The 16,231-nt window shown below is 43.9% G+C and overlaps 1 protein-coding gene across 3 annotated transcripts in view; it reads left to right on the top strand.

Annotated features, from left to right (window-relative positions):
• PIGG (phosphatidylinositol glycan anchor biosynthesis class G (EMM blood group)) overlaps window positions 1-16,231 on the top strand; it is a 67,166-nt gene that overhangs the window by 15,578 nt on the left and 35,357 nt on the right. For all 3 annotated transcript variants that reach the window (XM_084834833.1, XM_084834831.1, XM_084834832.1), the window contains exons 5-10: window positions 301-445; window positions 2,113-2,325; window positions 3,301-3,518; window positions 4,246-4,524; window positions 10,127-10,584; window positions 14,605-14,796. In XM_084834833.1, the coding sequence (XP_084690959.1) occupies window positions 301-445; window positions 2,113-2,325; window positions 3,301-3,518; window positions 4,246-4,524; window positions 10,127-10,584; window positions 14,605-14,796 (1,505 nt within the window). The remainder of the gene's footprint in view (window positions 1-300; window positions 446-2,112; window positions 2,326-3,300; window positions 3,519-4,245; window positions 4,525-10,126; window positions 10,585-14,604; window positions 14,797-16,231) is intronic.

Below are 16,231 nucleotides of genomic sequence, written 5' to 3'. Positions count from 1 at the left end.
CACCAACTTGGAGCCCTCCAGATGTGTTGGACTGCAACTCCCATAATTCCCAGTCCAGCACATCTGGGGGCACTAGGTTAGGGAAGTCTGTACGTGAAGCCCTGTAGATGTTGTGTGCCAGGCTAGTTGGGGTTTATTGCTGCTCTGGTGTCTTCGGTCAGGTAATTGACTTGGGTGGGTGGCAACCATTCCTGAAAACCTTTGACTTCCGATCTTAAATCTGTGAGGTAAGGAAACAAAATGGCTGATGAAGTATGTCAATGGAACCTCCTAAGCCCTTGGCAATTTCCTTCCCTTCAGGTGGAGGGAGAAGTGGCTTTGTCCCCTTTACTTGTTGTGTGTGGAGACCATGGAATGTCTGAAACGGGGAGTCATGGAGGTTCCTCAGAGAGTGAAGTGCGCACACCCCTCCTTTTGGTCAGCTCTGCTTTTGACAAGATAAGTGGTAAGATCTGAATTTCTTTGGCTGGTACTATTAGTTCAATAAAGAAAAGAAGGGCCTCTTCTGTCCCTCAGCCAGCAGATTTGTAGGCCTTTTTTCTGTCTAAACATGCATAGGATTGCACCCTAAGCTGCTTTGTTAAAAATTGTTCTGAAAGAATAGGTGACTGAGTTTGGGTTGTATGAATTCAGAATGCATGTGGGGGCTTGCATGATTAAACACTCCTCTGTACAAAAAAAAAAAAAATTCTCTGTATGTAGAAAATTAAATGTCAGGGAGAAAGCCAGGCTAACACCCTTCTCCCTGACTTCTAGCTTTCTATGTGTGGATTTAAAAAAAAAAATCATGTGAGCCCCCACGTGCAGTCAAAAGTGGTACAGCCCAGGTGCGGGTTCACCACCACAGTGAGAACTAGGCCTTGAGAGTTGTTTTATTTAGAAAAGTATCTGTTAGCCTAATTCCAGTATCCATGTTAAGGTAATGCCTTTATTAGGCCAACTTAAAGGTCACTGAAAATGTGCAAGCTTTCAAGATCTCTAGATCTCTTCATCACTCAAGATGTTACAAAAAGCAGGTTTGGTGGGGGATGGAATAGGGGAGGGCAGGAAAGGCTGATTTGATGTTGAAGTCATGAAGTCTGCACAGTCATAGTATTAAGATGAAAAAGATGAGGAAGAGGTTGCAGACATCAAATTACACTCTACCAGTTGATGTGATGCTTTCAGTTCGCACCTGCGACTGCCTCTAGAACTGCTGGGAAGGAAGGCTGTCTTCCTGGATGGAAAGCTGTGCCGAGCTTCCAAAGGAAGTGTAGGACAGAAATAAAAACTGGCATCTTAAAAATGACAACTGCCCAACCAGATGGGCTTGTGTTCCTGAACAGCTGCTGCCTCATGCCATACTTGTGAAGCTGAGGCAACTTTAGAGTGTCATCTTTTTCAAGGGGAGCAACTCCACTATGTGGGAAGGTTACAGCAGCTTGGATTGTTTAGTTTGGAAAAAGGGCTAGTAAGGGGAGACATGATAGAGGTGTACAGAATTATGCATGGTGTGGAGAAAGTGGATAGGGAGATATTTTTCTCCCTCTCTCATAATACTAGAACCCGGGGTCTTCCCATGAAGCTGATTGGTGGGAGATTCAGAACAGATAAAAGGAAGTCCTTCACACATTCACTACCACAAGACGTAGTCATGGCCACCAATTTGGATGGCTTTAAAAAGGATTTTGAAAAGGACACAGCTATCAATGGCTACTAGTCCTGATGGCTATATGCTACCACCAGTATCAGAGAAAGTATGCCTGTGTACACCAGTTGCTGGGGAACATGGGCGGGTGCCGTTGCACTCATGTCCTTCTTGTGAATTTCCCCTGGGCAGCTGGTTGGCCACTGTGTGAACAGAATGCTGGACTAGATGATCCAGCATGGCTCTTCTTATATTCTTAAGGAGTCAAAGATCTCCCAGGCCATGGCATGATAGCATAATATCATAGATTGTGTACAACTGTAGCACTTTCCTACCTTAAAAAAGTAATAATGGGGGGCAACCTGAGCTGTTTCACTGAACTGCAGCCCTGAAGGGGGGAAAACATTGTGTAACAAGTCTCTTCAGTAGAATGTATTTTTGGGAAGGCAAACGAATCCTAACCAGTAGTTCCCTCCTTTTCTTAGGTCCCCCGAAACCTCCAGAACTTGTTCAGCAGACTGACCTCGCAGTCACGTTGGCAATCAGCCTGGGCTTGCCAATTTCAAGGAACAGTGTTGGGAAGCTTTTGCTGCCTGTTGTACAGCAGAAGACAATGAGAGAACAGCTACGGTACTTGCACTTAAACAGCTTCCAGCTCAGCAGACTTCTCCGAGAGAACATGCCTGCCTATGAAAAAGGCAAGTAAGTTAATGATTGTGCTGGTAACTAGCAAATGTTCTCTACACTTTTTATAGTAAAAAGAAACACGTAATATTTGGATAATCAGGGAATTGAAATAGACTATTTACAACATGAATGGAGGGAGATGGAGCCAAAAATAATGATTGGCTATATAGTATATTAGATTTGGATGTCAAATCTTAATGAAAGAAGTGAAACTTTGGATTATTATGTTTCTAGCGCAATGGGCAAGAAAGCCCATTAAAGGTGTGAAGGAGTCCTTCTCAGTTCTTTTCAGGTTGTGCAGAACCTATTGATAGTCTGTGAATGTCAGTTTTTGGCCCAGTGCAGGCATAACTCTGCACTGACTCACAGCAAATTGGGATCCAACTTTGGGGGTGAATTTACCTCCCTTCCCTTGTTACCATTAACCATGGCTTGGAGTTGACATTAGCACAGACACATATCTGGGCTTCCTTGCAAACCAGGTATGGGCTTTCTTTGAGGGCCGTGCTGCTGTGTGACTGGATTCTGGTCAGTGATTCTGCTGGGAAACAAGGCATGTTCTTCCCACTTTCCCAGAATCACTGGGAATATGCAGAATTGCTGAGAATGCCACTTTTGTGGCAGCACAGACACTTATGGGGTGTGTGTGTGGCCCACAATGGATTCCTGGGAGGGGGCAATTTGGCCCACCCCTGTTGTAAACAATGTGTCAGATTCTGGTTTAGTGGATCAGAACCCATAGTTACAAGGAAATCATCCCAATTCTTCATTAAAAGTGCAATCCTGTGCATGTTTAGACAAGAAAAAAAGGCCTATAACCTCCAGCATGCCCCAGCCAGCATGGCTGGCTGGGGAATGCTGGAAGTTATAGGCCTTTTTTCTGTCTAAACATGCATAGGATGGCGCCCTAACAGAAGTAAGATGAATCCTTCCTATAGAAGGCCTTGGATAACTTTCTGATCTGCATTCATGTCTCGTATTACTAGATCCTGGATTCGAACGGTTTAAGGTGGCAGAAAAATCTCATGGAAATTGGATCAAGCTTTATTTGGAGGGGAGTACCTTGGAGGTTCTCGAAAATCTTGGCAAGAAAGTCCTTAAGCAATATTTGGAGGCTCTCAAGGTCCTGAGCTCTTCCCTAAGCAAGCAAGTGGCACAGTATGACATGTATTCAATGATAGTGGGAACAGTGATTATTCTGGAGGTACGAACTGGTATATTGAAGTCCTCGTCATTGTGTGTGTTAGCTCAGTTAAATAATGCCCTGCATTAGCCCTTTTGCCCTGTTTACAAGCATCCTGTTCATACTCTGAAACTAGCCTACACAACACCATACCCTTGGTCACATATAGATGGCGACATTTCAGCCAGGAGCACAGAATCCAAGCTACTTCGGGTGCACCAAGAGGCTTGGGCATGCCCTGTGAGGTTTTTGGTTTTTCTCCCGACCTTCTCCCGGACAACAGAGGCTGGATCGCAAACTCTGTCCACAGTTTCAAAGGCAGTTTGCCATGTGGCACTGCTTGGGCGTGGGTGTGCTCTTTGAGAAGCACAGGCCTGGAATTCTGGGGGAGAGGTGGAACTACTTGCGCTCTTCTTTTGGATCCTGTTTTTTCTTGGAGAATCTGTAGCTGCAATTAATGTAAAAGGAGAGGTGGTCTTTGCTCCTCAGAAGTTCACAGTGCTGATGGCAGTAACAGCAGTAGTAATAATGTACAGGACCAGTAGATTCAGAAGGATCACTATTGTATGCTAACAGTTTTGCTCAGTGGACTGGATCGTTAGAAAACTGACTGACCTGTATATTGTGCAGGGTATATTGCACTTGACGGGAGATAGTGCAAGTCTCTACTGCTCCCTCCTTCCCTGGTTTTGATTCATAGCTGCTCCATTGCCTCTCTTCCCACCCCCTCCTCTTCCCCTCCCCATAGGTGCTGCTGCTACTCCTCTTGAGCACTCCAAAAGCGCTGAGCAGCAGGGCGGAATTTGAAGTGCCCCTCTCTCCCTTGTGTTCTCTTCCCTTCTACCTGATGTGTCTGATGCTGTGTGCCATTCATGTCGTCGTCTGCACCTCAAGGGAAAGCTTATGCTATTTCTGCAGCATTTCGTGGCTGACGGCAGCTGGAGTGATCATGATGATTTCTGGGCTCCTGTGTGTCATTCTGTCCGCCATGGAAAAGGCGTTTGTGAATCCAAAGCAACCAGTGAAGGTAAGATGTGCAAGAAATATAACTGAAGCTGTTCTTGGCTGTTGTGCTGTAGCTCTTTCCTCTTGTGCCTCTTTGTTAGTCTGAAAATCGCCACACTTTCCTCATGCTGCTTTAACCTTTGCAGGGGAAAAGTTATAGGCACCCCTGTAGTTTCCTTTCCAGGGCTAAAAGTAGCTGGGTGTGTGTGAGACGTTGAAAAGAACCCGGGGAAAGCATCATGTTGTTTTTCTCCCTCCAGGCCAGTCTTGTGCCTCAAACTGCAGTGGTGGTAGCTGCAGTGTGCCTGTGTGTGCATGTGTGTTAAAGTCCAGAAAAAAAGAGTTGCAGAATCACCTGTAGTGTAGTTTCTTCCTAAGATGTAGAAAGAACAGCAGAAAACATTATTTAGAACAATGTCCTGGACCAGAACCACAAACCCACATCGTCAGAGGATCCTGACCCCTTGTCCTCTGAAGAAGATGCTCCATAGTTAATAGTTCAGGGAGAGGATTCAGTCATGGAAAGGTGTCACGAGGCTTCCAGCTCCCCAGGAAAATCCCAGGTGTCAGCTCCCCTGTGTCCAGAGGAGGCTGCCTTGGTATCTTCAGACCTTGAAGACTCTGGCCATGAGGACCATTGCATGCCACAGCCAGTCCCATGTCATCACAGCTTGAGTTGGCTAAAACAGGCCAAGAGCCTTTAAAAGACAAAGCCTCAGTCAGTATGGAAGTGGAGCAACCGAGCCTAAATGCAGCCAAATGTTAAGGCTCACTCTTGATCTGCTCCTTGTTGGAGCAACTTACAGGCGGCCCTGTCTGGCTTCCAGCCTCAGCACCGTTCATAGCTGTCCATGGTGCTGATTTCTTCTCGTCTTGCTTCCCTAAGAAACCTGGCCTAACCTAACCCCAGCGAAATATCTGACCCATAGCAGAACCCTGCAGCCCAGTTTACAGTGCAGAGCATCAACAGAATCCAGCCCTGAAATGGTACAAATAGGAAGGCAATCCCATGCCCACAAGATGTTTGGCATTACAACTCACATAATTTCTGCCCCTTGACCCTGCTGGGTGGGGCTGATGGGAGTTGTAGCCCAAAACATCTGGAGGACACCAGGTTGCCTACTCCTGACTTGGAACACTAACCATGGTAAATCGATCACACATCCACTTTACCGGCATAACAGTCCAAGTTCAATAAAACACATTTTTAAAATTTGCATTGCCTGTTGGTATCCTGTCTTTCCACCTCCAAGATACATAGGCTGTCCTCTGTGGGGCCTATCCCAGTCTATCTTTGTGATAACCTTGTGAGGTTCAGGCTCAGAGAGAGGCCAAGGTCACTCAGTGAGCTTCAATGAGGATTTAATTCAGTACATTGATCTATCCTGAAATCTGATGTTTTTAACTTTTTACTTTAAAGTCCAGTGTTTTGTCCAATTCTCATTTAAAATTAGTCAGTCTCCCCTGGAAGATTGAGTGGTATTTCCATCTGCCACCTCACCTCCATTTCTGCTCTCTACCAAACCTTGCATAGCTGTTCTTTCTCCTCAGGGCCAATGTTAACTGCGACTGCTACATTAATGGTAAAACAGCCAATCCTTTGCTCTAATATCCTTTTAAATTTCCTAACCAAACCACCACTTGATCTCACTCTCCTGTGCCCCCACCCCCTGTCTGTCACCTGTAACCAGTGTTAAAAGCTTGTGAATGGGGGTCGTTGTCCACCTGGTGGCTCCTCCCCCACCCCCCAAAAGCTGTATTTGGACATTAAAAGGCTCCTACTTCATTGGTTGTTCATTTGTCTGTATATATTAAAAAAAAACCACTGCACAAAACCTGTTAGGTTGGGGTGGTTTTGCACTCTGATGCTGTTAGAAATGATCTGCGCGTGTCAAATTCTGAACATTGATTTGTTATGGCGAGGGTATTGCTGCCGAAAAGGTAAGATGTGCTCAGTTGTAATGACTAAATTATCGGAGTCTAAGAGCATAGTTCAGGGAGATTAGTGGCGGGAGTGCTGCTGGCTAGACTGTCCCACAGGGCTTTGATAGGCATCTTTCAGTCTCTGAAAATCACTGCATGAAAAGCTTTTCTTCTAGTAATCCACATTATCCGAATTTTATAATGGAGCAATAATAGAAATCCCAGTTTTGAAGTGGCATTTATAGATTCAATTTAACTGGATAAAATGTGCTGCTTTAACAAGCAAGTTTATTGCAGATTACTTTCAGAATAGTTTCATATAAAAGTGGTATAGTCTTTTTTTTAACTGGCATATAATATGGGGAATGAGAAAAGGAAATAAACTTCTTAGCTGGAATGTGAACCCATTTTTATCTGTGTAGGCAGAGATATGAAAACTAGCTAGCCGTAACTCTTAACTGGTAGATGAATTAGTGAGGGCCAAAATCAGTGTTTCAGTGAGTTAAGAGCAAATTTTTAAGGCTAATTTGGTTCTGGTGTGTTACTGTATTAGAGAGTGAAAAGAAAAAATTGAAGATGCCTCCCCCCCTAATGGTGAGTGGTAGCTTTTCTTGACTTGTGAGATACTGTACACTTTCTTCAGTGTCTGATATGGACGTTTTGATAATATGGAAAGTGAAATGGTAGATCAGCCAGTTAAATCTTTGGCAACTGCTTATTTGTCCTAATGAAAAGCTAAACTTCATGTAACCTCTCCTGGGTTTCTTCAGGCCTCTTTAGAAACGGCAATAGGGAAACATGAGCAACTCATGCTTCCTTACCCACCACATCTAGTTCTTGTGCAAAGGGACTGGGGAAGGTGGAGGCTCTCTTGATGTGGAGATGGGATGCTTATGACACCTGACGTGATAGCAGAGGAAACATGAATCACTCTTGCTTCCCTGTTTCCACTTCTTTGGAATGTCTGAAATGCCCCCTGTCTTGTATCACGTCTCCAGTGTTCTGTGGATAGCAATGCATGAAATGATGCTATGAGCAGAACATGAAAGTAGGACGTATGATATTCTGGAGAACTATGCAAGAAATATATAAGCACACGTGCGCGCACACACACACGCGCACACACACACACACACACACACACGTAAAATACAGTTTGTATATAATATATATCCGTGTGTGTGTGTGTGTGTGTGTAATGTATGTGTGTTTTATTTTTAGGCACAAAACCATTGTAGGTCCCCTCTCTCCCCCTCCACCCCCCCCGCCCCCAACATCTTTTTTTAAAACGTTGTTTCTCAGTAAATCCTGCAGTCCAGTAACTGCTTGATTCTAGGGAAATCCAGAAGGTACATGTTACAGTGCAAGAAAATAAAACCCACAAGAGGACATACATTCTCCTTTTTGGGTCCCAAAGTGCATAGGGCTTTAAAGGTTAAGAACAGCACTTCGAATTGTACTCAAAAATGGACCAAGTGAAGCTGTTTGAAGAACAGGCATAATATGTTCCATCTGACAAGTGTTCTGCAGCTGCATGTTGCCCTATTTGCTTGCAACCTTTCAGAAGTGATGTAAACATTTAGTATCTGGCAATTTCTAGGGGACCTAGAGAAGCTGGAGGCTTGCAAAATTATATTTGTTTATCCAACGCCTGTCCTAATACAAGTGCACAAAATCTCAAAAAGCTAGCAAAATAATACTTTATAACTAACTAAGAGTTACTTGAGCTTATTGCCCATTCTGAACAAGATTTTTATATAAAAGCTACACAATTAATTCAAGAATGACCTCATAAAACTGACTCTGTCAGTGCCGAGATATTATATAATGCAAGTGAGAACAATTTACTCTTCCCAAGGTAAGATATTTGGTTTTCTTGAAGATGGTAATTTGTAAAACTGTTTATGTTTAGTGTTAACTTAATTATGAGCTTTAAGTAAGAAATATACATACAAAAGGGCGAAGTGATGAATAAAATCGTTCTTTTCAACTAGAAAAGTCCCATACTTCCAGACCTTCTTATGCTGTTTCCCAGGGGTTTTTCAGCAATACTGATCTGCTGCAAACAAGTCCCTTTATATGCTGGTAGAAGCTGCAGAGTTCCACATGGAATACAATGTACAGTTCTCAGAAAGGATATTGTAGACTCTGAATGTTGAAATTCAATGAAGTGTGTCAATATTCTTACTCCTTATCCTGCTTTTATGCTCAGATATTACTTCTCAAGGCCCTAGTTGTTTTGTACGTGTGTCCCAGGTCATACCTACCAAGAATACTGTAAATCTCATTGTGACTATTACAGAGAGTCCCCTTTCCTAGCTGGTACTTCCTATTTGTATACTGGATTTTAAAAGATTTAATTTGTAAGGGCTGGGACAGGAGTTACAGTGTCGACATGGGAAATGGGACTAGTCTAGGAACGGTCTCCATGTTTCCCTCATTCAAAATATCGGATTGTGCAAAGAGATCAGCTATAACTTTTGTGTGCCCATGAACAAAGATTGGAAGTGGTGGGGCAAACATTCTACTTGAGTTATTTCCCTGATGTCTTCTGACAGGCTAAATATTGAATACCTTCAGCCCTTGGGTAGATCAACAGTGTAGCAGGAAGTTCAACCCTTCTTTTCAGGATATACATCAAGATCTTTCAAGCTCTGTCTGTGCCAGTGGTTGGCAACCTGATGCTCTCCAGATGTTTTTTGGACTACAACTCCCATAATCCCTGGTGATTGATCTTGCTGGCTGGGGCCTCTGGGGATTGTAGTCCTAGACATCTGGAGGGCACCAGCTTGCCTCCCCCTGCTTTATGCTCTTTCTAAGTCTTCATGAAATGGGCTGATGGGCCTTCCATTGAGTGATGCAGTCTATGACATTTGGATGATTGAACTGCCATTTGTGAATCTTTTGCACTTGGTTATCTCTCTGTGTTCTGTAATACTATTATACAGAGATGATCCCTGTATTTTTCTTGATTGTGTTTTTCCTGAGTTGTCATGTTTTTTATGCAACTAAGTATACATCAATTTATTGAAAATGGCGCATCAAGGATTTTTGTAGCGTTTAGCTTTTGTTAAATCAGTCAACTCTAGAGCTATTAACATATACAATATCTGTTTCTGAGGTAGCCTTGCACGATGACAACTTATGAAATAAATGCATCGTTTCAGTATGTGTAACGTCATAACCAGCAAATCCATATTCTGCTTACAGTGGCTCTTAAGCTACATGAATGAATGAATGAATGAATGTAGATTATTTTTTCTTGCATTGCAACATGCTTGAAAGTCGATAGACTGAAGGAGATGAGAAAGCAGCTCTCTCCTTATCTCCGTTTGAATTTTACCATTGCAAAATGAGTTCTATTTTTAGCCCCACACAAGCTGCTTCCTACTCTGTTGCAAGACTAGAGACAATATGAACTTTAAATGTTACACTGGTTATTCAGAGAGAAGCTGCGTGCGGTCCTTGAAGGAGAATGTGCCGCTGTTTCAATGGCACAATTAACAGAGTGTTGACAGTAACTCTGAATTACACTGAAATTAACCTTGTTTCAGGCTAGGAATATAGGAGAATTACATAAAATACCACCAAAATACAGTTGTCATTGAAGCAGCAACTGTAAGCAATTTTATGTGCCGACGATTCTAATGATATGTTGGATTCTTCCAAATTATATCACCAACACATTTTTCTCTTCACAGAATCCAGCTGCCTCCACTTCCAGCTGGTCTGAATTAGATGTGCTCATCCTAGCAGGCACCATTGGCCATGTGTCAAGTCTGGCTGCTAGCAGCTTCATTGAAGAAGAGCACCAGACGTGGTACTTTCTCATCAATACTCTTTGCCTTGCCCTGTGCCAGGAGACCTGCAGACACTATTTCTTAGCCAAAGAGTGTGATTTTCAGCTTCTCTCTGCAGTTAGACCAGGTACTGGAGAAAGCAAGGGAATTTCTTCCCTCTGCAAGGCCGACGTTGACTTCTTACAGGGTGATTTGAAAATGGGCAAGTTCACGTCCTCTGCAAACATAACTGGCTCTGAGAAGTGGATGGCCTTATCAACTCCATGGGTCATTCTTATTTGCTGCCGGTTCCTTCGTTCGCTAAATCAGACTGGAGTTCAGTGGGCTCATAGGCTGGATTTGGGACACTGGTTGACAAGGTGAATATTTCACTTGTTCTGTAATTAGAATTAGATTTGTTCTGTAATTAGAATACTTATGGTTTGTAAACAGCTACTCGCCTGTAGTGATGTGTGGAAACTTTTCCAGGTGACCAGGCAGGGGGCATAACAAAAGGTTATGTCTTTAGGGCCACCTCACTTAAATTGGTATGTATGGGCAGGAGAGCGAGTAACTCTTTGTGGAATAATTTGCAGATATTTGTAATATGTAGTGTCTGTATAGTGCTTTGGAATGTTCTTTCATGTTTTCTTGGTGACCCCAAAAACAACGTAAAGTAGGTCAGTCTCGTTTATTTATTCAGTCTCCTGGTTCATCCCAAATTTCCTGAGCAGGTTACGCTAGTATTTATTTTTTTTCATTAGACTATTCTTTTTCTCTTTACCTTCTCCATCCCTCCATCCTTTGTTTTGGGGGTTGCTGGGAATGTGAAAGGAGAAGAAATATTGATGGAAGATGACAATCTCTCCGCTGACTGGTGGCTAAGGCTGGAGTAACATTCCCCAACCTGGTGTCCTCCAGATGCTTTGAACAAAGCTCCCAGCATTCCTGACCATTGGCCATGCTAGGTGGGTCCTGGGTCTGATGGGAGTTGTAGTCGAGCACATCTGGAGGGCACCTGGTTGGGGAAGGCTGCTCTAGCATTTGGGGAGTGGGGGAAGGGGGAGCAGGCTCCTGGCAGCTGTTGGTCTTCTGTCCAGCCAGACTCGATGGTCTTGTAGGCCCCTTCCAACCCTATGATTCTATGTCTATTATCTCCATTTTGCTAGTGGGGTAAAGAGAGGCACTGAGAGGCAGTGTCTTGCCTAAGGCTATGTTCATGGCAGATAGCAGATTTGAACTTGACTGCTATCTCATTTTGCTACACTAGATCAGGGGTGGGAAATGTCAGGCCTAGGGGCCAAATTTGACCTTCCTGGGGTTCCCCAGGGGGCCACACCCCTTTCCCCTAACTGCCAGTCATTAGATGGTTTCCTGGCTTTTGTGTGCCCTGCCCCCCCCATTCTAAAAGGTTGGCATGCCTCTCCTAGGGCTGAGTCACTGGCAGGAAGAGCTTGAAGTTACAATATGCTGGCATTTTTGGCCCCGCCCCTTTGCCTTTGGCCCTGCCCACCATTGGAACACAGCCCCTCAGAACTTCACTGAGATAGAATTCGGCCCTAGGTCTATGAACACTTTTGCTTGGAAGTTGTATCAGCCTAAAACTTTTCTAAGCTGTGGCTCATCAGTTTCTGCATCCGTTCCCGAAGCTTCCCTTTCCACCTAGCAAGGTGTTCTACGCCTTGAGTGTCAGAACTGCATCTTGTGACACAACATGCCAATTCCTGAACCACAATGTTTTGACACCAAACCTCCTCAGCTTTCAAAATATGCCTTTTTAGAGCGGGCTGCGCCATTGGTGATCCGCTACGTTGAGCGCCGTGTGCCAGCCATCTCTGGCAGCCATCTAAAGGCCTGATATATCTGCTGGGTCACTTGCCACTGCTGGGATCGCAGAAACAAGGTGGGTGGGTGTGCCAGGCATCCAGGATACTCCGAGCTCTGTGCTAAAAATAAAATGGAAACGATGCACCAAGGCCACTCGAGTTCTGTGATGCAAAAAGCTCCTCAGAGGGCTTGCTCCTGGTGGTTCCACATGGACCTATGGCCTGATTGGAGTCCACCAGGAGAAGAGCCTTCAGTGTGACAGCCGCCTTTCTTTGAAACTCCCTGCCCCTGAGGGTCAGGCCCGCACTGACTGGTTTTTAAAATCATAATTTTAATCTGGTGTTTTAATCTTCTTAACCTTTTACTGTTTTATCTCTTGTGTTCACTGCTCCGGAATCTGTTCTAGATATGGAGCAGTATACAAATATTGTAAATAAATTAAGAATAAAAAAGCTAAATTCTGCTGCTTGCATAGATGGTGTGAGCTTTGGAGATTTCTCTTGTCTTGCATAATTCTGTAACTCTGCAGTTTGATACTAGTTTTGTACTGTTTGCTCTGGTCCTGCTAGTTGAAAGGAGGACGGAGATGACGCCCTGAGATATGCAAGCATATCTTTGCAACCATAATGGCTAGAAAGTTGCTGCTCTTTAAAAAAAGAAAGCTCAGATTCTCAGGAAGCTGAGGATAATACCACTTTCGCTGCTCTTCTGAGCAACTGATGAATTGTGGCAAGCACAGATAAGTGCAGGACTGTTTGCTTGTTTGATGGGTCTGGCCTGTTTTAGAGAATGATCAACTCGTCTCCCTGGTGAGAAGCTGATCTTGACATCTTGTCATCACAAAGGAGGGACATTGCTTTTGAGGCAGTTCAGTGTATAATGATAGCTTCTGAATTTCATTCAGAGCAAGAGATGCCAAGTTTGCTGCAAATGGGATTCCTTGTATCAGACTGGGGGCACAATTCCAGCTTCTCCAGAAAGGAGGGAAATCCCTTCTCTTCCCATTAGATGTTCATCAAAACTGTTTGGGAGAATGTTTTGCATGATGCTGTTATGGAATATCATTATAGCTATCCAGATTCCCCAGGTGGCCATACCCCTTTCTACTGGCCCCACCCCTTTTCCTCTGGCCACTGATCATTTGGTGTTTTACTGGCCTTTGCATATTCCACCCCGCTTCTAAAATGTTGACATCCCTCTCCTAAGGCTTAGTTGTGGGTAGTAGGAGCTTTGAGCTAAAATATGTTGGTATATTGGTGGCTTTTTTCTGTATTTTGGCCCCACCCCATTCCTCTTCTGTCCCCCCACCACCACCACTGGGGTGTGGCCCCTGAGAGCTTTCCTGAAATAGAATTTGGCCCTCGGGTTGAAAAAAGTTCAACACCCAAGCTATAATGGAGTTGGGTGTGGGTTTTTTTCTCTCTTGCAAGCTTATCAGCAATTCCTCAATGAGATCAGGAATGACAGAGAAGCTTCCCTGAAAGACAGCTTGCCCACCACTGCCAACCTTCCCCTGCCACATGGACCTGCAGATCTTGGGATGTGTTCTAGGGGCACACTCCGGTTATAGCGGGTGATGGTAAGGCTCGAAGGGCCAGGCCGTTGTGCATCCCAGAATATGCCCCGGAATCCTCTGCAATGTGCAAGGGTTACATGACACTGATTTATGTTAAGTCTTCTGAACTTTTCAGTTTACAAAATATCAGGGTGACTTTACAAGAAGGTGTATAATAAATAAGAAAACATAATAAACTACAAAATAACACAACTAAAGGCAGCAATAAAACCCATCCATCAATGATTCAAAAGCCAGGGGAAATCTTTGCCCGGTGCCTAAAAGATAGAGGTGTAGGTGCTAGGTGAGTCTTCCTGGGGAGAGAACTCCACATGTGGGGCACCATAATTGAGAGCTCTCTCTGGTTGTCCTCTGCTTCAGCTTTGGTGGGGGCACCTGGAGGAGGACCTCCAAAGCCCATTACAATGCCTGGGCAAGTTGATGTGGGAGAAGATGTTCCCTCAGGGGCCTCTGGTCCCATGTCTTTTACAGTGTTAAGGGTGAGTGCCAGCTCTTTATAAATTGGTAGGCACTTCAGGTTTCCTGACAAAGTCATGTGGAAGGTGCTCACTGAAGTTAGGAAGTGTTGAAAGACCCCTGCTGTAATGTGTTGTGTGAGACTTGAGATGTTCAAGAAAACGTTTCTTGAAGCAAATACATGCATCCTTCAAGGGTCACTTTCAAGGTGTGGATATTATTGCACTATAAAACAAATTTGTTTTTAATTGTGAAGGTTCTAGAATGGTAACATAGACAATTGTTTGGTTCCTTCTTGTATAAAATGTAAAATGGTACATTGCTTACTTAAGGGACTTCATGAAAGCAGAAACGATGGGTATGAGGATTCTTTCTTTCTTTCTTTCTTTCTTTCTTTCTTTCTTTCTTTCTTTCAGGAATTGAAACTCGATAACCTGTCTCAAAGGTCTTAGCAGCCTGTAGTTGCAACAAATAAGTGAACTTGCTGTAGCGGAATCTTGTACAATGGAATTAATTGAAATTATTATTTTGTGTCTTACAGTTTTGAACATAAAGCTGAACTTTCACTTCTGGCAACTGTATCCCTAGTTCTGACCTTTATTCTTGTTCAGCGGAGATGTTCTCTGGTTTCGAAAATAGCCATGGCACTTGGACTCTTGGGAGTATACAGTTACCGGGCAGCTATTGGAAATGTGGAATTTCCATGGCAACAAGAAAGCAAAGATATTTCAAAGTAAGTTCATTAGCAGCTATGTAAATGTACTTACCACTGTGAGGTCTAAAAGGAATGTTATGAGCAAGGGCTGTACTAGTTCAGGCATGTGCTTTAAAACAGTGGTGGGTATATTTGTTGCTTTTGGGATCTACATCATTTTTTTACTAGAACCCCGAGGTCCACTGTTCAGAGTCTGGTGCAAAAGACGTACACTTAGAGTTAAAGAATTCTGAATCCACAAATTTGTTCTGAGGACCAGAACTGAATGCAGCTCATAATCTTTCCACACACAAATCCACCCCTGGTTACCCCACACTTCCTTCGTTTCAGGAGGATAATTTAGGGAGGATGGGGAGTCATTCTATTCCTGTCATTGTTAATTAATTGGAAGTTGGAAATCTTTGCTGATCAACTGCACAACACTCAGATCTACTGGTAGATCCAGATCTAGTGCAGGTTGGCAGGAAGCATGAAAAACTGGACACTTTCCCAAAGACTGACAGGCTGTGGGCTTCTTCATACAGAGCTTTTATCCTGCTATTGTGATTGGTTACTCACAGAAGTTTGCGGGTCCTTTATATGATGTTGTCAATCCCCAGGGCGTCTCCCACATTAAATGACCTTTCTTCCACTTTTTAAAAGATCAGAGATAATGAGCTATCAAATTACAGCATTTGAGTTCCTTCCTGAAAAGAGGAAAACCCTCAATAAGAGGAGCTAGACCACAGCACCATCTAGCGGTTGTGTAATGAAACATATCGAAGACTCAGATAAGGAGGAAAAGGAGGGGGGAAGGGGGGGAATGATCCTTTATTTAAAACGGAAGCAGAAAGCCCCGTTTTAAATGCAGAATTTTAGGCTGGTGAAGAGATGCTCTGTGACTACTTGAGGCCTGTTCAGATGGTACTTCTCCATGCCTCATGAGAAGGCAGGCACACTTGTGTGCTCCCTTCCTTGTCACCCCTCGGCTTGGAAACTGCACAGGGAGGAACTTGTGACTTAAAACCTACAGGTTCTTCTCTGCTAATTCTAAATCCCACACAGTTGCTTTTATTTATTATTACATTTATATCCTGCTTTTTTTTCTTGCAAGGAACCCAAGGTGGCGTACATAATCCTCCTCCTCTCCATTTTATCCTCACAACAACCCTGTGAGGTAGGTTGGGCTGAGAGTCTGTGACTGGCCCAAAGTCACCCAGTGAGCTTCCATGGCCAAGTGGGGACTAGAACCTGGATCTCCCCAGTCCCAGCCCAACACTCTAACCACTACACCACACTGGTTAGAGAGATTCAACATGTTTCCTGGTGCAGTTTTTATGTTCCACCCACAGGCCTGGATCCGAGTTCTTCCTTCTGTGAAGAGATTTCCCATTCGTGAAATGGGGCCTTCCTGCCTCCCTTCTCCCACTGCAGCTCCCTGTACCTGCCAAAAATGTGCTCCTGAGAGTTTGGG

The sequence above is a fragment of the Heloderma suspectum genome, chromosome 2 (genome assembly GCF_057233095.1).
Source record: "Heloderma suspectum isolate Gila_16-S chromosome 2, 16-S_ref, whole genome shotgun sequence".
Classification (NCBI taxonomy): domain Eukaryota; kingdom Metazoa; phylum Chordata; class Lepidosauria; order Squamata; family Helodermatidae; genus Heloderma; species Heloderma suspectum.
This window is presented reverse-complemented; position numbering and strand designations above follow the sequence as displayed.